At 41.0% G+C, this 23,804-nt stretch overlaps 1 protein-coding gene across 28 annotated transcripts in view; it reads left to right on the forward strand.

The window, feature by feature from the left end:
- Window positions 1–6,674: 6,674 nt before the first annotated feature.
- VBP1 (VHL binding protein 1) overlaps window positions 6,675–23,804 on the forward strand; it is a 39,637-nt gene continuing 22,507 nt past the window's right edge. For 5 of the 28 annotated variants that reach the window (XM_035541533.2, XM_035541518.2, XM_035541528.2 and 2 more), the window contains exons 1-10: window positions 6,711–7,028; window positions 13,771–13,913; window positions 14,998–15,073; window positions 15,881–15,983; window positions 16,163–16,256; window positions 16,357–16,468; window positions 17,596–17,702; window positions 18,248–18,289; window positions 22,689–22,774; window positions 23,628–23,751. In XM_035541533.2, coding sequence (XP_035397426.1) covers window positions 6,899–7,028; window positions 13,771–13,913; window positions 14,998–15,073; window positions 15,881–15,983; window positions 16,163–16,256; window positions 16,357–16,468; window positions 17,596–17,702; window positions 18,248–18,289; window positions 22,689–22,774; window positions 23,628–23,751 — 1,017 coding nt within the window. In that variant the 5' untranslated portion in view covers window positions 6,711–6,898. Of the gene's footprint in view, window positions 7,029–13,770; window positions 13,914–14,997; window positions 15,074–15,689; window positions 15,780–15,880; window positions 15,984–16,162; window positions 16,257–16,356; window positions 16,469–17,595; window positions 17,703–18,247; window positions 18,296–22,688; window positions 22,775–23,627; window positions 23,752–23,804 lie in introns of all 28 variants that reach the window. The other 23 variants (XM_035541520.2, XM_035541527.2, XM_035541519.2 and 20 more) reach the window with 11 other exon arrangements.

Below are 23,804 nucleotides of genomic sequence, written 5' to 3' on the forward strand. Positions count from 1 at the left end.
TTAGGTGTCAGGTAATGTGGGCAGCACCTGTCATGATCAGAACTGCTCATGTGTACGCACGCACATACAGGCTTCTGGCCAGCCAACAGCTCATCCTGGGGGAGTCCCAAAGTCGAACCTGTGCCCTGGACCCCTGCTGTTACACCAGGACTCATCTTTCAGCCTAAACTTCAGATCCTGAATTTCCGTGAGATTCCTCCTGCTTTTCTGAACCGACGAGCCATTATTAAATTCATAATGTAACAGACCGAACTGGAACAGTTGAAGTAATTCTATTACAGTGTTTACTTTGTGTTGTGGCATTCATTTTATCTTTTAAAAAACACTGAATTGCAATGTCAAGAGGTCAAAGAAAGGGGCATAACTCCAGATTGTTCTTTCCTTTCCCTTCTTGCTTTTCTCCTTTCTGTAGACAAAGTCAGCGATTTAAAAGCTGAAACTTCAACAGCAGCTTGGATTTCCCCGCAGGTGTCAGGGCCGCTCTGGGTGCTGCAGCTGGCTGGGGTAGCAGAGGTATCCCCTTAGAAGAGCTCCAAACTCCCCCTGGGATTGCTCACAGCCACGCAGGTGGTGTCTCTTGATGGCAAGCTTTTCAATGAAGACAAGCTTTAGCTTTCCGAGCGTGCACCTGATTTTGGAAGCAGCTTTCTTTCGGACTTTAGAGAAACACACGTACCCGAGGTGATGAAACTGCTTTCTGTTGCATTTCCAAGAAGCACACTTCATCGAGCTTTCCTCATGGCGCTCCCAGCCCCATCCTATTTTTCCTAAGAGCAAATTTCCTCCAACCAATCTCTCTCTTGCCATTTTCAGGCCACATTTGTTTGCCAGTCTGTATGTTTCAGTAACTTCACTGATGTCAGTGAAACAGAGGTAAGTGGATCTGTTCCAGGTTTACATAAAAGTAAGCAAGCTCCATTTAAAAAGGAGCTTTTATGATTTACTTGCCCAGCAAACTTTTCTCTTCTCTTTCATCCATCTCTTTTATGATTCCTCTTTGTGCATCACTTGTGTCCTTCCACACAGAAAGTGAGCTGGGAATTGCACTCCTTGGCACTGATCTTCCTTTGCATCTTCACCTTTCTCCTTGTTTCATTACTCTTACACTACATTTTTCTTTTAAATTATTCTCTGTAAGAGCTGCTTATTCAGGCCTTTCTCTCCCTGGAATTCTCTCTGACCCTTCACTAAAAAAAACAACTCAGACATAAAAATGAGTCTGAGTTTCAGCCAGGCAATGAAAACTTCCAATGACAGACTCTTGATCTGATCTCTTGGTATTTTGCAGTCATGCAAGATTTGGATGAATTTAGCCATAAAGAGTCCCAGTTATGTAGCTAAACGTCTTATCCACATTTTACAATACAGATGGAGGGAAATGAAGACCTTTAAAAAAAGGCTGGCAGAATATCGCACCCACAAATCCAAGTTGGACAAAAGCGTGATATTTTTTTTCTTTCATGTCTCTGCGAAGAGAAGAATTAATCTACTAGCAGGTTAAGGTTCTCATTCTGGCTTTAGACTTTTTCACACAATGCTCATGTCTCATTTCTCTCCTGAAGACCTTTGAATCCAGCAGCCAATCGTAACTAAATCTAGCAGCAGTAGAGGTCCCACAGACACTCTGCTTTTGCAAAGTTTGTGGAAAACAGGCAGCCAAGCAGCAAGGCCTACTAGTGCCTCTACAGAGAGACTGGCTGTGGCAGGAATTCTCCCCTTATCAGCTATCGGAGTGCTTAGGCAGGAAACCAGCATGGAGCCCCCATGGCAGCAACGAGGAAACCAGGCCCTGCTACTTCTGAGGCTCACAGAGTTGCATTTCCTTCCCTTGTGGGCAGGAGTGACAGCAACTCATTTTTCAGACACTTAAGTGTCAGACTTAAGCGTCTGAATCTGTGTGAGAAGCAACTTTACTTACAGCTTACGTTTCTGCTAGGATGCCTTGCTGTCCTCCAGGAAAGAAGCTAACTGCAAGTCTTCAGTTCTCTCAGACTTAAATTGGGATTGAACAACTCTCATTAAATGTAGCGTGTCACACCTTTGAGATCAGAATCACACTATTTACAAAAAATACGTGGTAGGCATTTTTATCTCACCTGTATGTAGCAAAACAGCAGGCACCGGTACGGTGGGTTCTGTCATAGCTTGGATTCCATGCTGCTGAGCAGCTGGTATTTATTGACAAAACTACTGCTAAACTGTTTGCGTTCTCCAGGCTGTAGGTGCAGCCAGCCTGAAGCACGTTCACTACTCATTACTGAAATATTCATTTTCCCAGAAAGCCATCTGTGTCATTCGGTCACGGCAGAAGTCCAGAAATGTCCCATTCTCTCCACCACCACCACCTCCCCCAAACTGTTTATTTGCTGTCAGATCTGGACTATGTTTCCTGTACATTTCCAAAATGTACATTTCCTGTACCATTCCAAGATGAATGAACTATATCATTTCCAGTTTTTCATCCTCACAAATACGAATATGAGAATCTAAAGGTGCAAGGAGCGTGGCTAAGAAAGAAGATTGGCTAACAGAGCAACCTGAACTGAATTATATCATAGACTGCTTTCACATTAAAGGGGGTAAGGCGAGAGAGAGAGGAAAGGAGCATTATAGAGGTACCAATTTGGTGTAAACACAAGAGCTGCCAGCTACTTCACATAAAGCGTGCTGTCCTTCTGGCTGCAGCCTGCCAGAAGCACAGGTGCAGAGACAAGCAGGCCAGCTCGAAGGGCTCCTGCAGAAACACACTCTGCAGAGCTGCTAAGAGGAATAATATCCGCCCTAAAAACATTGATACTTCCTTGTCTCCTCGGGACTAATGATGCATTCGGCACCAGCAAGCTGAGGAGAGGTGGGTAAGGTATTGCTCCTTATTTACGTACCTCCCAGTTAAATTTCTATGCAACAATTTGCATAGCTAATTGTGCATCATTCATAGTGCCATGGCACAGCCCTCTGTAAATATGCCTGCAATTTAGGATGATAAATGCGCCTTGTCATCCACCCTAGGGGGTGGTAGCTGAGACTTCTTCTTCCTTATCTGATGTGAAGGGTGTAGAATTTCACCCAGACGCACCTGTTACTAACAAAATAAAGTTCTGCGTTGCATCAAAAACGTAGATGTGTATCTCAAGGTGCATGGCTGACAGCCTGGATTAGCTTGTCACTGATTTCTTCCCCTTCATACCAACATAAATCCCCTTTTTGCCTGTAGGCCCTTCGAACCGCAGGACATAAGAGGTGTTTGATGGCAGGGTGCAACAACCCAGAGAAATGCAGGGGTGAACTTGAACCAAGTCCTTACAAATTATTTCTATTATTTCTTCTTTATCAAGCACTTCTGTATAATATTAAGTATTTTAACATATATCTAGGAATAGATGCACTTGGAAAAAAAGCAAATGGTTCTGGTTTCCTTATAAATGTATAAGCAGCAAGCACCTCATTTCCTTATACATATAAATTGTATTGCATAGCAGAATAATTTCAGTATCGAAGAAGAAGCAGCTTCTGAGAAATGTTTTACCTGATTTACAGATATTTATAACGATTCTTCCCCAAGTACACTGACATATATACAATGTGTGCTAATACCTCTGATTTTCCTTCTGGACAGACACCTTGGCCTTCTTGACCACACTATTTCCAAGAACCTTACGAGAACGACAACATATATGACTTTTATCCTTTTGTTGAAGGTTGCTGAAATTCACCAACAGATCCTTAAGATATCAGGTGTCTCAATAGCCATCTTGCCTACCTAAGATTTGCTCCTTCTGGAAAATGTGAGTAACACCATATTGACAATGGATATGAATAACAGAGGTTGCCCCCAGTGGCTGGGGAGTCTCCTTCCTTGGAGATCTCCAGTGCTGTTCTGAATGGGACCTGAGCAACCTGATCCACCATTGAGGCCAGACCTGCTTTTAGGTCAAGCTGAACTACATGATCCCCAGCGGTCCTTCCCAAACCAGATTTTCCTATGATCCTATGACCATGGCAGTTGCACCTGTAATATGTTTTATGATTTGGAATAATTCTTTTGAGTAACCTATCCCCACGTAATGTCATCTGGAATAGGAATCATGCAGGCACTCACTTTAATTAATGAATTAAACTGGCAGAAGGCATGTTTATAAAGCAATCCACTGAGGTGGCCTCAACACCAAAAAAAACAACTGACTAGTGTTTCCTATCGGTTGGCTTCTAGGTTTCACAGATTGTTTGTTGTGATAGCCTGGGCAGAAGTTCATGCTGAAGGGCATGATCTTCTGTCACCCAAGTTGTGCGCAGGGTAGACTGAATTTGGAGCGAGCTTAACGGCCTGAGTAAAGACAGAAATTTGAACTCATATTTGGGCCTGACCAGTAAAACCAGTGCAGACAGAGATATAGCTGCCTAGCCAATGGGACACACTGAACTCTGGCACTTTTGTGAAATTTTGGCTTTTTGAAATAGAACAATATAGGAAATTCCCTGTTGGGGATGAAGGTAGTGCTGAATAGTTGTTGTGCTTCAGCTCACACCCTCACTTATTTCGAAATAGCTTCCCTGTTTAGACAAGCCCTAAGAGACTGAGACATTTATAATGAGTATTTAATCTTTCCATCTCTTTTCTTACTGTTTTGATGTTTCCTCAGGCTTTGAAGCTTCAAAATTATTTTTCCAGAAACTACGAGTCTTAAGGCAAAAATAAGGCAGCTAGAAACTGACTGCTGCCAGTAGGAATAAAAAGTTTATAAGCTTTTTCTCCACAGGAAATGTTCATGATCTTCATTAGCAATGACCACGTTTTAATGCATTTATGCCCTTAGGGTTATAGAAATGCTTCATTCACAACTTTATCCACCCTGGATCATAGGACTGCTAATATTTCTACGGTGGCATCATGCCTTTCAACAGGATCTTTATTGTATGCATGTTTTGAAGGACAAATGGCTACACGTTTTTCAGATAAAATCAGGTCTGAAGACACTCACCGAGAATGCAGCACCTGAGGCAGCGGTCTCTTCCGAAGTTTTCCTGTGCAGTTGAGTACTGAATGAGTCCTCACTGGGGCCTCAAGGCATGATGGAAAAATAATTAATGATTCGCAGCAGCAGCAAAACTTCCTCATTGTCATTCAGGGAAATACTGTCTTTGGAAACCATAATGCTAGGATAACAATCACGTCACGACAGCCATTTGGAGGGCTGTGTGGAGCAGCACAGAATATAAGAAGTAAGCATTTGCTTTTCGTGGTGGGGATGGATGTCCTTTTCTGGCTGGAATCATAAATCAGAATTATTTTTACCTCAGTTTCCCTGTGATGTCCAGTTTGAAGTAATGTGCTATCACTTTATTGATACTCTTGGACTCTATTGCAGAAAACACCTCTCCTCACTCTGCTAAATGTTCAAAAGGGAAATTCCTCATCTTGGTCTGGAAACTCAAACATACTTTCACAGAAGGCAAAGCGTGTGTGGTCACCAAACAGGCAAAGGAGCAAATCCCAAGTCAGATGTTTTCTGCAGAAATGCTTTTTGCTCTCTCTTCTTACTCCAGGAAGAGATGCCATTTATGTGGATGAGAAGAGATGATGGCTTCTTAAAGAATATTTTGAAAATCAAGCTGAGCTGACCCATTTGAGTGAGCCAGATCCCGAACAGGACTATTGATTTCCTGGTGCAGAGCAGCTCTCCTCAGGAGAAGACCTTGCTCATTTCTCTCATGCTGTGTAAATCTCTGTCGTATTTGTAGCCAACTAATGAGTTGGTATGAAGACAGCCAGGACAGCAGGATCAAGGGAATCACTTGTGAGCAACTGAGCCTACCAGTGTTAGGCTGTTTAAGTCTGCTGGCGAGGTGTCATTAACGTTTGATTGATGATTGTTTGAAGTATTTTGCTGGTAACAGTCCAGCTGTAACAGGCTGGTGGCCGCATGACAGAAACCACTGCCATGCTTGGCAAAAGCTAAGCACGCTCTTGCTTGCTTTCAGGAAAACAGCAAACAAATGAGCTCCCACACAGTGAACTACCACTCCTCACCCCAGTTTTGGCTGCACCCCTCACCCAGTTCTTGTCCTGCCCAGTTCTTTGCTGTACTTTAAGTAAACAATGTCCTCAATATTGGGTCAATGCCCACCACACATGAGCAGGCCCCAGGGTCACCTCCTGTCAGGCTCCTCAGCGGCCCTGGAGTGGGTGCATGGCCGAAGGATGGGGACTCGGTGTCAGACACCGGACTTGCCATCGGCTCTACGAGATGGGCCGTGTTTCATCCTGTTATGGATCTGCTTGTGCAGATAAATCCAGCAAGGGACAAGTTTTTTGAGGAGCACTTATTCCGACAGCATGAGGTGATACTGTACGGTACTTGTACACCCCCACGATCCCGCAGGAGCCAATGTCACCACCCAAGGCAAACTGAGACAACCCAGCCCACAAAAACCTGTGGTTAAAAAGTGCCATTAAATCAGTTCTTCCACCGCTTCGACGGTGCTTCTCCTCAGGCGGGCACAGGAGGGTCGCCTCGCACCGCGCGCAGCCCCTGGGCAGTCACTGCCGCAGGGGATACCTCGGGCTAGGGCTGCGGTGCGTGCCTACGTGGTGCGGGGAATCCGAGCCGGCTCCTCACCCCCCGCACAACCCCGGGGGGCCGGCGGGGAGAGCCGCGAGGCTCTGCCAGGGCTCCGGCCGCCTCCCGGGGCGGAGCGGGGCGGCCGCTCGGTCACCTGACGGCGCCGCCGCCGCCATTTTGTCGGGGAGTGGAAATGTGAAAGGGGAAGGCGCGGCGCAGCCCGGGCCGGCTGCTTTCCTTCTCCTCCTCGTTCTTATCCTCCTCCTCCTCCTCCTCCTCGTCCCCGGCCACCTTCCTCGCCGTCGTCCTTCCCCGGGGGAGGCAGCGGGAGCCCCGCCATGTCGGGGCAGTCGCTCACCGACCGCATCGCGGCGGCGCAGCACAGCGTCACCGGCTCGGCCGTCGCGAAAGCCGTCTGCAAGGCGACGACCCACGAGGTGATGGGCCCCAAGAAGAAGCACCTGGACTGTGAGTAGGGGCCGTGTCGGTAGCCACGGCTTCCCCCAGCTTGCCTCCACGTGGGAGCTGCGAGCCCCGTCCGAGCCGCGGGGCAATATTTGGGCGGCAGCAGCCCCTCTGCCCCCTGAGAGCTTCCCAACTCCCGAGCCCTGCACCCGGGGAAAGACGGTTCATGTGGTAGGGGATCTGTCTGAGACAGAAGTCAGGCATCCCGTGGTGCTGTCGGGCGCTTTTGTGTGCCTCTGGTGGGATGCAGCTGCCTCTAGCCTGTCCTGAAATACAGTTGTCTTGGGGCTGTGCTGGAAGGCTGGAGGTGAGGATGGGAGAAGGTCGATTGCATCTTCCCTAAAGGACAGCGCCTTATTGCTGGTATATGTCAACTGAGTATGTTGAAACTCCTTTTTTTATATACCAAAAGATGCCGGAAGCTGCCCCCGCTATCTGCAGAATTATCAGTGGTGTTGCTTTGTTTCAGTTTTTAATAACTGCATAGCACTTGAAGTTGTTCTTTGCTCAATTGTGCAACGAATGCTGCAAACGTTGCATGTGGTGTAGTACCTCCATGCACCTTCTATGAAAAGCAAACTAAGTGTGTGCCTTTACACTAGGGAGAGCAAAGGCGAGGCGAAGCTGGTTACTGCTCCCTTCAGAGTCCGGGGACCAGGCTGGTGGCTTTGTGGGACTCCTTCCAGCTGATGGTACCATGGAGAGTCTGCTGTTTAGGCTCTCAGAAGAAGCGTATTCTGTTAATTGTTGAGGACAGTTTGGCTCTTTGGTGCTGCGGCACTCATCTGTTGAAATAGACATCTTGCATGAAAGCCTTTGACACGGATCAAATAGATAAACCAAGTATATTTCTTATTGATCTGGATGCGTGGAAGCCAGGTGCAGTAGTAAATATTGCTGCTACTGGGTTGAAGTTGAAAGTCTTCAAGCTGGGTAATTGACGATTCTTTTCATTATACCGTTATGTTACCTTGTTTCATTTTCTGCCTGAGGTAGAACAACTTTGAGGTAACCCTTATGTCCAGAAATGGCAACATGACAGGAAGCCAGAAATCGGTGACAGTTTGCTCAATAGTTTGAAAGTTTCTGAAGCTGCGAAGAGGTAGTGTGTTGTTCGAAACTGATGTCATTCACTTCGCAAAGTAAGAAAATGGACATCTGGAAAAACTGTATCTTGAGAATAGGATAAAGTGGCATTGTGACTGTCGTATTCCTTTGAATATCTCTCGATAGAAATCTGTTCAGAGTTGTCAGTCTCCTTGAAGGTTCTTACGTCCCAAATGAGTTCTGTGTTTTGGTGTCAGTTGTTTTCTATCATTCTTTTGTCTAAAAAAAAATAAAAAGCTTGTCGTGCTGACTGTAGCTCTGGAGTACAGGAGGACTGTGGTGGGGTGGAAGAAGAAGATGTGAAATGTGGTACCGTGAATACCTTTGCAAAGAGCTTTAAAAAAAAAAAAATAAATCCCAGTAAATATTCTTCAGTCTTCATTCAGCATATGCATGTGCTGCTTTTCAAACATCTGCAAGCCTATGTATTACACTTCTTAAATTTTTTTTACTTGTACATCTGTAAGCAAAACTTAGTTGTATTGAATGTAAGCAGATGAGATACAAGTTTAAATACTGTTATCTCTGGAACAATCACACGGCGTAGTTTCAAAGACACAGTGCAAGTAGTTTTCAAAGTACAATATGAAATAAAACATAGCTTGGACTTAATGCAAAACACTGCTAGTTGCACCTTGGTCCCTGCATGTGCACGTCATTAAAAATGTACGCCATTTGGTATTACTTGTAATTGCTGCTCAAAAAAAAAGTTCACCAAGAACATGTTTTGAGAGTTGACAGTTGTATTGAGGATCACGGAGGAGTATCAGTCTCTGGACTCGATTCAGATAATTTCTTAAAGTCCCCTTATTGCTAAACTTCCTTAGCAAGGGAGACTTTAGTATTACGGTATGGGTATAAGCAGGAAGATGTTATGCATACAATATGTAAGCTAGTATTTGGAGCCTCGGGCCTTGCCTAGCTGCTGGGTGGTATAGTTATTTTTCTTAAAGAGCAAAAAAAAAAAAAAACCTAAGCAATGTCAATGGGGATACTTGATGTATTTTTTTTCTTTTAAAGTAGGTCGCAGTGTTCTAAATAAGTCAGCAGAGCTATTTCTGTAGTATTTTGTAATATTTCAGGATAAAATAAAATGTTACACAGTGGTTGTTCTTTTTCCTCTGTGAAGCTCTTGAAGCCTTGTGTTTTCTTCCCCACATTTTTGGCTGTCTCGCTTTGCCTCAGCCTCCTGAATTTGGGTTGTAGTGGAGTGGGGCTTGGTGCTTCTTTTGGTGACATCTCTCTTCCCAGCTAACTGTGGAAAAAACATTTTAAAAATACATAACTTAAAGCTGTAGCCAAGCTGGACCAAAATTTAGAAAGCACAAACCCTCAAGTGAATAGTATATTAAACTTGTAAATGAACACAGTAAAACTGCAGTTTTTTTCTCTCTTTATACCTTGTACACAGCCCTCTTAAGAAGCAGATGGGAGGGGAAAGTGGTTAATGTTGCTCATCAAGACTTAAGACTGCTGTACATGTACAGGCTTTAGAAGTCTTGTAAGAAGTGATAATTTAGGTACTTCAAAATTGTATTATGTAACAAAATTGGGCTATTAAGCCTTTCACTTCAGGTGAAAGTTGAGGGTTCCACCAAGCCATGAGGGATTCAAATGTTGCCAGTAATGTCACATTGTGACTGTCACAGGTCGGGGATGTTTTGTATCTGCCCATTCTTTTGGCAGCCGGAGCTGATGACTGGCTGGCCAATGCTGATGCAGTTTGGCTCTTAGAGATATGTCACTTGTGATACCGCACGGAGACATACGCCCAGGCAGTAAGGTGCCAGTCTTTAATTTGAAACTCTCTAGTCCTCTGCAAAGCTGTTCAATTTGACTCAAACGACAAAATGAAAACACCAATAGAAATACCTGAGTTAATGTTAGAATCTGTAAATGCTTTATTTTATTTTTTTAAATGTAGCAATTGCTTAAAACTTTTTGTAAAGGCTCTTTGAAAACTTTTTATCCTTTTTTAACCTTGTTTGGTGGGGGAATGGGACAGAATACCTGAATTAATGTTGCTTCTAGCAACTGTAATTCTAAGACAGTTCAGATTTAGCTACCATGTAAAAGAAATTTAGGTTGCTATCAGATCTTCACTATAAGAATACATGGACATAAACACTTCTATTAATCAGGTGATATCCCTTAATCCTCCAGCTGGAATTGTGATATTCCCTAGACTGCATTGAGAAAGTCTGCTCAGGTGTTCCTTCTGGTTTTACTTCACAGTGTAACTTCCAAAAAAGTCATTTTTTTTAAAGACTGCTGGGTTAAGACAATTGGTCTCAGTTCTTATATCTGCCTGTCTTAGAGCCGTTTCTCTCCCGTGATGGAAGGGAAGAAATATGGGAATATTCAGCAATTGCGGTTGCCTTAACTCCTGTATTACAGGTGTCTTGCAAGAATTATTTCCGAATGAAGAAAATGATTACTTTCTTGTTGCTTTAATGTTGAAAAGTATGTTGGTTTTTGTCAGTGCCTGGCTGAGGAATTTCCAGCAAACTGATTTTTATATCTGGATTTACACATGCTGCTCTCTGAAGAGCTGTGTGGTTTCACAGATGATGTGCCAGTATTTCAGATGAGCTGTCGAAGAAAAATCCTTAGTGCTCTTCTAGGCAGTAAGGTTTCCACAGATGATCTAGGCTGCTTGAAATCCCCTGCAGTGCTCTTCTGGTTTAAAGCTTATTGAGTTTATTTTATTTTTCCTGTGTGATGTTAACAAGTTTCTAAATTGTATCCTAGAAATTGCACCAGGGTTTCATTTGCAGTGGAAACGATTCCCCTGTGTGACTGGCAAAATGTTTTGAGTTAGAAAGTGTTTATATAAGTGGTGTGATAAGAGAGCGAGTGTCGCTTGCCCTACAACACCTTTTAGCCCATTCAAGGCAGGTTTTGCAGCCAACATCCCTATTACGGTTGCCCAGCTGTCAGTCTCTCAGGTGCATGTGTTCCTTTGTGTTTCCAGATGTAGGGTGTTAATAGTCTTTTCCTCCTTTGCTGCCAGGTTTAACAAATCCATGCATTTTGTTTTTTATGTAGGGATCCTACTGCAGCCTTTAAAAAACAAAACAAAAAAAGACTTTAGATAAATTTTTGCTTTTTTTGTTAAAGATTTCAAATGCTGGAATTCAAATGTGGGACTAGCCCTTAATAATATTGTTACTAATTGTGTGTTTTTTATTAAAAAAAAAAAAAAAAGACAAATACAGACAAGAAATCTCCCAGGTGTTCAGCATCATCTTAGCCTTAGCTGAGGGCAGGTGACAAGATTGCATGAAACAAAAATCTCTCTAGTAAAATACCCAGGAGATGAGCCTGGCTGCTGTTTCTCTCTGAGAACAGAAAGTTGTTTTTAGCTTGGATCTTCCTTTACGGTTCTACTTATTAAATAATAAGCACTCTTAATGTTCACTATATCATCAGAGAAAAAATTGACTTGCTTCGTGGTCATGGGAAGGAGAAGAACTTTATGTGGAAATGCTGCTTTCAGCAGGCTGTGTGGTCTTTGACCTCAGCAGTTTAATGGAATGCTTTTAACTGTTACCTATTAGTAGTTACAGATACTGCTCAGCGTCCTTCCTGGTGTTTTTTTGGTGGTGGTGGATTTTTATTTTTTTTATTTTTTTTTTTGTAAACTGAGAAGAGGAATTACAACTTGTAAGAGTTCTGCAACATTTTTTGCTGGTTACAATCCAGTTGTATGAAAATACTGAGCTAAAGCTAACAGCAGCGTCTTGATAATGCTTATAAAATGAATAGATTCAGGAAGACTTATTTGTCCTAATGTGCTCTGACAGAATTACTTAGAAATGTTATAACAAAGTTCTCATTCAGTAGATGAGACTATTGAATTAAAATTCAGGTTTTTGTCTATGTATAAATTTTCAAGTTTTTCTTGCTTTATTATATGGAACAATAATTGTCTATGGACAGTTTGGGCTTCAAGAGATCTTAAAATATGATTTACTTTGACACAGCATCTGAGGATGGTACAGCCGTAAGTGGTGAGAGGCATCTGTAAAATGACTCTTTGAGGTTCTTCATATTTGTACAGTGACATATTTTACTAAACAATCCGATTTTGATGTATAGCTTGCCTCAGGCTCCTTTTCAGGGCTCTTCTATCTGTACAGTTATTTTGGTGGTTTTGCCTGTTATTATTAGGGATGAAAGTTTTCATCCCAACTTGAGTGTTTTGTATGTATTTGGAAACTTCTGATGTTGGAGTGACATCAGTAAAGTTATTAGTGTCTTCAAATATCTTATTGAAGCAGAAAGCTACCTAAAACTCTTAATAGACAGAGAAACTGAAAGTAAAATTACTCAAAGTATCCATTAGTGTTCCTTAATTATAGGACTTTAAAATATGCTCTTATCAAACAGGTTCCTAATTGAGTTACATCTGTAATATATTCACTGCACTAGAGCAAATAAAAAGATGAAATGCAATATTTCTATCGCATAATCTGTCCTAAACTATCTCAATACGTGACCTCCAAGTTTGTTCAAGTTGCTGTTGGTAATGTCATTGGTCCCCTGCATGGTGCTGACAGCGTGACAGCGAAGCTGGTGGTGCTGGCACCTGGGTGCTGGGTTGCTGCCTGGCTTCTCAAGCACCTGCCCCTCTTCAGGTGCTTGCAGAGAAAAACCACAGAGGCAGCAATGCTGAGCTCCGGCCAGCAGGCTGCTCCCAGACTTGGCTTGAAGAAGAAGCCACAAAGGAAGCTTTTCAAAGTACATGTTTGTTGTGCTGGCCTTGCCCAGTCCTTGAGGCGTGCTTTGATCACACCTGAGCCAAAGTTAGCTCAAAGAGAATAAATCAAGTGTGTGTGTCTCGAGGGGTTTAGAATAGTCCTGCTCGCAGTTCTCTGTGCAGCGAGTGCCTTCGCTTCTTCCCTGGGTGTCTGCTGGAGCCTGCTCTGGTTTTGCACTCAGACAGTGGCTTGAAGCTCTCTGACCTTCCGAGTTAATGTTTTACTGCTGAGTTTATGATCAGTCTCTGACACAAAGAGCTTTTTTGATGCAAAAGCTTGAAATCTGCCATGATCCAGCACAGTACACTCAGCAGGTTGGTGATTAGGTCACTTGAGCTGAGTGAAGAGGTGTGTAGGTGCAGGCTTGTGCCCATAAATCTGCCAGGGAAGAGGCTTAGCGCAGGTTTGCAGCATCTCGTTTGCTCTCAGGTGTCAGTACTCAGGCTTGGACCTGAGCTCTAGGTACTTGCTGCTTGCTGATCTTGTGGGCTGCAGCTGTCTCAGCTTTTCTGCTCTTGTCTCTCTTTCATTTTGGTTAGATTGAACAACTCCAGGCGCTGGGTATTCAGTGTGTTTGCACTGGCTTTTGGATGGTACTTTGGGCCTAGAGCTTCTGCTGGGGCAGGTTATTGGGGCAGGTTATGAGCTGTTGGAACTCCATAAAACTGCTGAAATGCCTTTGACTTTATACTCAGTGTTTTTCAGTAAAATTTAATGAGTTTGAGCAGGGAATGTAAAACAGCTCAATTATTTCTTAAAGAACTGAAGTTAAATCTTCCAATATGAATTATCCTGTTGCTTTGTGTTTTTTCACATGGATAATCTTCTTTGAGCATGCAACTAATGCTTTAATTTTTGTTTCTTCTTTAATTTAGATCTAATACAGTGCACAAATGAAATGAATGTGAATATTCCACAGCTGGCAGACACACTCTTTGAGAGAACTGCAAACAGTAGCTGGGTCGTAGTGTTCAAAGCTCTAATTACAACACACCACCTCATGATGTATGGAAACGAGGTAAGACGTGATTAGTTCTGTAAAGGCCTACTTAACAGTGTTTTTTAACTTGTTATAACAGATGACAGGCTGAAATTAGGGGATAATCTGAATTAAAATTCACTGCTTGGAATTCACTAGGTAATCCAAATATAAAGCTAAACTAAACGCTGTAAATCAGTATGTATATTTTAGTCTCTACTTCCAGTACTGTTCATACTGAAACTTGAAAGAAAGAAAAGCTGACGTGGGACCATAGAAAAAATTCTGAGCATAGAGTCCCAGGTTACCAGTCAGCATGTGTTTGCCCATGCAGCAGTTTGTGTTGGGAAAGACATGAATTTGTTTGTACCAAAACTGCTCCTTAGCTTTGAATGGATGCATCCAGGGATTCAGATCAAAGGTGTAACAAGTCTCATAGGCCATACTGATTGTAATCCTCATTTATGGATTCAAGCATATTTAAAGAAGTTAAAAAATACAGAACTTACAATCATAGAACATATATATGGGAAAAGTGGAAAGAGAAACTTTTAAAACTACCTCACTATCTGAATGTGTTGTTTCTTACTCTAGTATTATTTGTTGAGCCAGCTATTATTCGTCAAAACTTAAATGTTATTTACTCAGATCAGCACAACTGTAAGTCTGAATTATACCATTCCCCAGTGCTGCTTTTCACCAGGGTTCTAGAAGTACTGTTGTTGCTAATTAAACTTTGTAACTAAGCTGGTCCCTGACTTTTACAGCAGCAGTGGATGCGTGGAAGCTCAGATAATTTAAGTAGAGCTTGCATTTTCCAGCTTCTCTGTTCTAAACTACAAAGTTAACCTAAACAGCTCCCTCTAGGATTGCTAGTCTTACTCATGGGCAGCAGTGACTTTTTATTTAAAGCCTCACTTTTGCCAGATATGCAACTTTGTATTTTGATGCTTTGTTCATCAGTAGTTTCAAGGGTTTTTTTGTGAATTCTTTAAAGTAATTTCTATTGTTTGCAGAGGTGATTAGAAACAGTTACAAGCTAAGTGTAGTTTTCTTGTAATATGCTTAACTGTGTTGGCTCTCACAACAAAAGTTAGATTCTCAACTTTTTCTTCACCAACAGCGTTTTATCCAGTATCTTGCATCGCGAAACACATTGTTCCATCTAAATAACTACCTGGACAAAAGTGCCATGCAGGGTAAGGATTTTTCACTGAAGGAAAAAACTCTACGGCTTTTTTGCTCTGTGATTATTAGTGCCTGTGTCAGTGCGCGCTGGGAGACAAGTGACATTTAAATGAAAGAGTATTATGATTTGTATTGCATCAGGCACCAAAGAATGTCTGACCAAGAATTTAGACACGAGAAGGTGAGATTGGGTTACCTAGCTGAGTAGAAATTTACCTGCAATGTATGTGTTGTGCTTACAGAGCTGTCAATTTGAAATAGTAAACACTTGCACTGCCTAGAGAAACCTGATGATTATTAGCATGCTGATCTATTTCTGAATTATATTTTAGTGTCTCAGGAGTAAATATGAACTGCTAAGGTGCATGGAATGCACTGTATAGGTAGCAAGGACTCCCTCAAGTCTCTGAGAGACATTTTGGTTATTTGCCAGTGTTAGAAAGCATTAAGTCTTTGTGTGGTGTGAGGCATTGCAGATGAGCTACCAAAGACTTCGGCACTTTACTAGGAATACATTTTCAGTCTGCTTTCTAGAACATCACAATAAGAGCTGCTTGGTTCTTGCCTTATATTTTTTGTTGTAGGTATTTATTCTGATAATTGCAATGAAGACTTTTCTAATTTTAGCAAGTTGGGGAGAAGCTGTAACACTACACTGCAAAGAGAAAATAGTGAATCTTAAGACCCTGGATTGTGCCTGTGAAGTGCTGCTCTTACGCAAGTTGATGCAAAATGGATTAGTAGAATAGTTCTTGAAAAGGACTTGAAGGAAACTGTTCCTCTTCAAAATATCTAACCTATATATTCTTAACTTTTAGGCTACGATATGTCTACCTTCATTAGGCGATATAGCAGATACTTGAATGAAAAAGCACTTTCGTATAGACTTGTAGCAGTTGACTTCACCAAAATGAAAAGAGGGTAAGACACTTACCGCTTCTTTTGCCTGGTCTTTCATATGGGCAGGGGGAAGTACCAGCTGTTATTGAGCTTATCATGGGTTGGTGCTCCTTTTGACCCCTTGAGGCGGTATAGTAGTGTTGAAACAACATAATGTGCTGAGGTTTCTTGGTAACCTGTAAACGTCTTCTACCCTGCAGGATAGATGGAGTGATGAGAACCATGAACGCTGAAAAGCTTCTGAAAACCCTTCCAATCATACAGAGCCAGCTTGATGCACTCCTTGATTTTGATGTAAGTACTTTAAGCTCGTTGTTAGGTAACAGTCACTCAATTTGAAGTGCAAGTTTATTTCATTAAAGACTAATTTATTTTCTCATTGCTTTCTACACAGGCAAATCCAAATGAACTAACAAATGGTGTTATAAATGCTGCCTTTATGCTCCTATTTAAAGATTCCATTAGACTTTTTGCAGCATACAATGAGGGGATAATTAATCTTTTAGGTATGTGGAATTATTATTGTTGTGGGGTTTTTGTTTTAGCTTTTGGAATCGTGTGCAAGTTGTTGGGAGAAATAACGTAGATCATTTCTGACTGTAATTAATAAACTGTCTGTCTCTGTTCTGATGAAATTAAGCATGTCTTAGTGTCACTGGCAACTGGTTTAGGCTTAAACATATGCTTTTACCTTGAACACAGCCTGAAACATAAATGGAAGTGAGAGTGTGACTGAGACTAAAACAAAGATACCATAAATATGCAGTGTGTAGTACTTTTACAGTCCAATTGCTACAGGTTAGTGAGATACCTGGTTTGGTTTCCTTGAACTCTGATGTTTGGTCCATGACAGTTAGCAAGCCTTGAGTGTTGAACACTCTTGAATGTTTAGTGCACTCACAACACAAATGACTTCTGTTTTCCCATACTTTGTATTTTGCCTGGTTACTTGTAGCTGGTACTTGAATCTACATGAGCCTGGTACATGGCATCTACAGTGCTTTGCTCAAGAGTGACAAGCTATGAGGAAATTCTTATAACGACTATTCAAGCAAATTTCTGAATGAAAACATCATCTGATTGGTTTATTCTGTTAATTCAGTAATTTTTACTCAGTGAGATATCTGCAGGCATTTAGGGCAAAACCACAAAAAGTGAAGGATGTGGTTGCTATTGGCAGTTCAGTTTGATACATATACCACTTCAGTAGTCATTCTGATGGTTTTTGGCTATCGGGTTCACTTACAAATAGTAAAACATGTTAATACAGGGTCCAGAAATGTAACCATATACCAGGAATATGGTATCTACATAATTTCCAGCTAACAAGATGAATACCTTAGAATACTAGCGCAGATGCCTAATTAAACAATTGCAGTGATTTACTTCTGTGCTTGTAAAGCTTTGCATTGTATTCTAAGGTACTGAATTTCAATAATAGCATTTTTCTATTAGCTGAGGACTTATTACAAAAGGTAACAGGTATTCATGTCACCTTTAAAACTTGGATAGCTTTGAGTTACTAGTATCTTCTCTCCCCAAAGCTTGTCTTAAACTTACACTTAGAATGCTGTGTCAGCTTTTTGCCAGGACGGGTATTATCTTACAAGAGTGTTTTTATTTGCATCTTCAGAAAAATACTTTGATATGAAGAAGAACCAGTGTAAAGAAGGCTTGGATATTTACAAGAAATTTCTAGCCAGAATGACCAAATTGTCAGAATTCCTCAAAGTAGCAGAGGTAAATAATTCAACATGTGTGGGATGGCTAACTTTTAGCTATATGTACTGGTACAGTAGTCTGTATTCATAATCATGCAACATAACCTTCACTATGCAGGGAATTATTCTGCAGATTAGGTATTTTAAATTCTGTTCACTCTCATTAACATGAAATGAGATTCTCAGGCATCTCTTTTAATAGCCAGACAACATATTAACACTTCAAAAAGATTATTATAAATTTGATTAATGGTCTAGAATGAACTAAGTGTTAGTGTATTTACAGTACGCTCCTTTACAGTAACTGCTTAAAATGGAGTAGTTCCAGTAAGCAGTGTCAATGTTTCTAATGCTTCCAATAAGCTTTTCTGCTGTGAGATGCAGAGTAATGTGCTTGAGATTTCTACGGTGTGATCTTAGCTAAGCTCATGCCAGTTCAGGAAGTAATTAAGAGCCATTTCAATGTGTTAGCCTCTGTGTAACACTCAGACCTCACAGATTTTATGTTTGTTGTCACAGCATGTAGTAACGTGCTTCTTTTTCTCCTTTTTTTTGTAAACCCAGCAAGTTGGAATTGATCAGGGTGACATTCCAGATCTTACTCAGGTCAGTGTACGTATCATACTGATATAATCCAATTATTTTGTCCTCTGCGTTTTTTGAGATCGGTGTGTATCATAATAATTATCTTCAATGTATTCTATTAGTCTCTGTTTATCTGAAGGAAGTATATATGTGTGTTTCCCCATGGATCAAATGCACTCAGCATTTTTACTTTGCAGCTGTTAAGACTTTTTTTGATTAAAACAAAACTCAGGGAAAAGCTCTTTTAGGAACTTTTGTTTTTTGTGTTACGACAAAGGACTAATTGGCTTATAAGCTACAGACACCTTGGCATGTCTTGAGGAAAACCTTCCATTTCACTGTAGCTTCAGGTATTCCAACACTTAAAGATTACAGCTAGCTCATACAGTCATGAGTTGTTTGTTTGTTTGTTTTATTGTTTTGTTTTTTACTGCTGTGAAGTCTAAATAGATTCGAAGTTTCTATACTAGCTCTTAATGTTGTCTTCAGTATTACCCAGTAATATGAGGAACTTGCGAGCACGCTGGAAAACTTAGTCTAAAAAGTGGAATGCAGGCCAACACATTTTACTGAGGATAAATTGAGGGGCAGAGAAGAGGTGAGAAAGGTGGTTTGGTGTGGCGAATGGGAACTGCTGAGCATCTGCAGAAGTACACAGTTATTCTTTACAAGTTCCTTCAGTTCATAGGAATACTGTACTTCTAACCTGGGAGCAGCCCAGTAGGACTAGGGTTTTTGGTGTTCTTTCTGTGGTGTAGCATCTCCTGACAGTCAGGAGACTCAGACAATGCTCTGGAGTGCCATTGAGGCCTACAGTACTCACCTACAGTACTCAAGGTGTTGGATTGGAGTCAGTGTGAAACAGTTAAAAAGCTAACATGTAAATTTTGGTGAATAGTCCTACCTAATCCTACACTAACTTCATGAAATTTAATTTAGTGGGTTAATCGATCTCTTGTGAAGATTTTCTTGAACTTCATTCAGTGTCTTTTTAATATGAAAATCAAATCTAAACCACAAACTTGCATTGTTGATTTTTTTTCACTACTGATGAAGGTCAGACGTCCCCCCTCAAGTTGTACACGTACAAATCTCTAATACTTGCTCCCAGCAGTAATATTAACCTTTTTTAGAACTTTTAGGCGTTTGCAGTAGGAAAGAAATATGATTGTAACCAGCAAGATAAGGGCAAGTAATGAATGCAGACAAGCACAATGTTTTCCATTGCTGTTTGATTTTAGCATCTTACTCTTCTGATCAGTACTGCATGTTCAGCTGGTCTGTAGTATGTTATGAAATCACACCTGAGTTTCAGGTGGTACTTCAGGACGTTGGCTTGTACACTGGGTTTGTGTACTCTCATTTGCCCAGTTAATTGAATATAAGGTTCTTCAAAGCATTGGGGGGGAAATGATTTACCAAGAATAGGGTACTTAATTGCGTTTTGCTGCTCCTTGTCACTAAAATTTCTAGTGAGCAAAACCCGTTATAGTTACTGCTGAAACATCTTTTTTTTCTAATAGCTGAGCTACCTTGTTATAAGTTCAGACAGTTGCCTCACATATTTAAGTGAAATGTGGTGGTGGATGTCAGCATCTTGTATATTGTCAATTTCAGCGCCATTGTCAGTTAAACATTTCAATTCCATTCTGTAGTAAATTTCAGGACATTTAATAGAGTTATAACTGTACATCAGTTTAGTGCCACGTTAAAACAACTTGCTGAAATCTCTTAATGGTGGGCTTTCACAAAAATACCAGTTTTCAGTGTGCTTGTGGCACTGAGTTCTGACGGGATCATGGACAGTAAATTGTAACAGTAGTCTTCTGTTTCTTTTCAGGTCTTCCATATTTAATTTTTTTTCAAAGTACTTAGATGTTTAGATTTCTGGTGTATATTCTGTTCTGGGATGTGCATGTTTCAGAGTTTCTTTAAGCTGTTCCTGGGAACAATTGATTTCTCTTTAGGCAGAATTGAGGAAGAAAAAAATGTGTAGCAGCAGTATTAATAAATTTCTCACGTTCACACTACTGCTGCTTTTGCCAGTTTCTATAGAGAAAATATCTTCCCTTGTAGTTGCCCTGTTTCATAATGTTGTTGCTTATTTTCTGTTTATAGCTGTTACTGTATTTCATAAATGCAACCCAGTCACTTTCATCTGCATGGATGTTAGTCTGGCAGATGTCTTTGGGTGGAGGGAAGTAGTCTGAGTCATAAAGTGCAGACTTTTTCAAGTGATAATATCTGTGTTAGCCCAGACATTTCTTCTGGCACAAAACGATTAAGTTCTGTTCACTTTAAAAATAAATAAATAAAAATCTGTAATGCTCTGCTGGATGTCTGCAGCAAAGAGAAAGTTCAGAGAAAGCTACTGTTTTGTTTTGTTGGGTTTTATGGTGGAGGAGGGGGTCGGTTAGAGGGTCTAAAACAAAGCAGAAAAGTGTGGAATATGCTTTTTCCACACTGGTAGGTTTTAGCATTACCTTGAAGAAAAATGCAGACCAGGAAAAACTTCCTGGAGTTAGTGTTAGTAGCAGGGGACTGTATTCTGTATACCTAAATGTGTCGTGTAATGCCTTTTACAAAACTGGTGTTCTTGGTAGGAAAAGGGTGTGGTTCTTTTTTGGTCCCTAATATCTTTCTAGAAAGGTATTTCAACAAAATTGTTACCTCTTAGGGTTAGTTGTCTTAGCTGGGATGCTGAATTTATTCATGACCAGTTAGTGAGGTACCTACACTGCCTTAACTTGCTCTTTCTGTAAACAGAGCTACATATCAACTTGGGCCTTAACTTTAAAGCAGGATTTTTTTTTATAGGATTATTCTAATTGTTCTTCTTTGCATCTCTTGTGGCTTGACTCAGTTTTTATGGAATGTGGGAAGTCAGATTGTGTTCGGTATTCCAGAGGGGAACTTGCCAAAGGCTTGTCTGATTGTTTTTCACTCTCCAGGAAGTATATCGGTCCAGCTTTTGGTATGGAAGGGCTAGTGCGAGCAAGCTTGTTTGCTGGTATGTTTTTCTTTTTTCCAGATAATTCCATCGTATTTATTTTGCCCACTGCAAGTTGGTAAGTGGCAAGAGAGGCTTAAAGCCTCTGAAAACCCTGCCAGCTGAGTTGGCAAGTAGCTTAAAACTTTGGAGCTCTGTTCCCTTCGTCTGAACCTGCTGTAGGATTTAAGGCACTCGGTCTGTGAAGCATGGGCTATGTAGTTAAAAAGCCATGAGAGCAACGTGGCTGGAACAGCAAGGCACTGAACTCTTCCAGCAGTGCCAGCCTAAGTGTTTTGCTTTCTGGAAGGTTTTTCATAGCATGATTTCTGAGATACCTTATTTCCTGCTAAGACTGTAATTAAGATCGGTTCAAATTCTGTGTGAGCTGTGAAGAGGTTTCCTTTAGCATGTAAGAAACGTTTCTGTAGTAAATTCAAGTATGTAGTCGAAAGGAAACGTGATTGGCGCTTTTTTTTCCTTGCTTTCTGTAGGAATGAAAGCACTTCTGCTGTGGTTCAATCTTTATATTTTATGCTTGCTCTCTTTTTGTTGCCTGTCAGTTACATATTTGTCCTGGCTATTGAAAGATGTCATCACTGTTCTCAAGTCTTCATAAGCTCATGAGCAGTGTTCACTTAACTCATTTAGATGTCCGAAGTTTCACCTTGTGTTTAGTGTGGCATTCTAATACCTGGCTTGCTGCTGGGTTCAAGTGGAGGGAAGTCTGGTTTTAGGAATCTTCATTTCTTTAAACACTTTGCTTAAAAACTTCTCATAGGTAACGCATTTGGGGGCATGGAATCTGTAACTCTGATGTAATGTTGTTAGTTTCTAATTAGACTGCCAAAGGCTTTGGAGAAATGGGGTTGGTCTGTTGTATAATGGTGTGTTGGATAGATATTGTCTGTGATGATATTGGTGGGATAAGGTTGAGCTTGATTGTTTTCTTTAATCCAGCTTAACATCCTGTTGTCAAGTGTTTCTAATGCAAGCCTTTGTGAATATTTGATTCAATAGAAGTGATTGGCTTCTTGTTGTGACGAGGGAGGGGATCAGTGATGCACAGGGCTTCATTTCTGCAAGTTTATAGAGTTACTGCTGAATGAGCTATGACTATTTGATAAATCTTAACATATTGGATTAATCTTAACATAGCAAATACTGTTGCTAAAACCAAGAGTCCAGCGTGTGCACACAGAAGCAGACCTGCTCTGAGAGGATCCTTGCTTTGTGTCTCTGGCGCCACTCCTTTTAAAGAACCGCAACTGGCTGGATAGAATTCAGGCATGCAGGTTGACAGCAGTACCCAAAGGCACAGTTAGTGATGTGGGGTTTCTGCTTGTTTTTTATTTGATGGGGAAAATGACCTGTGTACTGAGCATTGAGGTCCTGTCTAGAAGCAGTGGTTTATGAATACTCTAATTTTAGGCACCCAGCAGCTTGCTTGAAGCACTGGAGCAGCATTTGGCTTCTCTGGAGGGAAAGAAAACAAAAGAAGTCTCCGCTGCCAGCAGGTGAGCACCAAATGAATGGCAACAATGCCTCTACTTAGGATTTGTCATAATCTTATTGAGAAGTTTGGGGATTCAATCACTTGGGATTGTCCTCTTGAATTTAATTCACTTCCAAATGTGTTTTCTTAGAAGTGTAAATGATGCATCTAGTAATATTCTGATTGCTTTGTCACATTTGATATTTAGATATATATTTCTCTGTGTCTGACAGGTATTTACTGTTCTGTAATAGTCCATTGAGCTGAGACCTTGTATAGTATTCTTTGTTGAAGAAGTCTCTTGTTTGAAGTCCTGTGGCTTAAGACTTGTACAGTATTGGGGGGTTAAGTTTTCTTTCTTTTTTTTTTTTTTTTTTTTACCCAGGATAGGCTGGTATTTGTCTTTATTGTCAGCTGTTTACCTCTGAGACGGTGAATCTGTCTTAACCTGCTTATGAAAGTTCTTCAGTCCCTTCTCGTAACTACTGAATTAGCTTAGATGCTCTGTGCTGACAGGAGTTGTTAACCTTTCTGTCAGGAAAGGTATCGATGTATGTGAACAGTACTTCTAATTGAAGAGGGTGAAATCCTGTGTATCCATGGCACATCTGTGGCACCAAAGGGCATAGCTTAGTGATGGGACTCAGGAGGTCAGGTTGACGCTTGAACTTGACAGTCTTGAAGGTCTTTTCCAACTTAAATGATTCTGATTCTTCACCAAACCCCCTCAGTATTAGGGTGTCTGCTTTTCTGTACCCAAGAGTAAGGTAAGAAAAGACCAGGGCGGGAGGAAATAACGTACAATTTGGTACTTAAACTATGTGATGTATACCTCACTGGTTTTCTTAATAAAATGTTATTACTTTTTTTTTTAGAGCTAGTGCCTTATCCAGTGCTGTTTCCACACTTTCCAACACAGGAATGTCATTTAGCAGGATGGATGAGAAAGAAAAGCAGCAGGCATTGGAGGAGGAACAAGCTAGACTGCAGGCACTTAAGGTACTGTGTGTGTATATATATTTTTAAAGTTTATATTCCAAGATGTTTTTCAC

Source organism: Cygnus atratus, chromosome 13, assembly GCF_013377495.2.
Source record: "Cygnus atratus isolate AKBS03 ecotype Queensland, Australia chromosome 13, CAtr_DNAZoo_HiC_assembly, whole genome shotgun sequence".
NCBI lineage: Eukaryota > Metazoa > Chordata > Aves > Anseriformes > Anatidae > Cygnus > Cygnus atratus.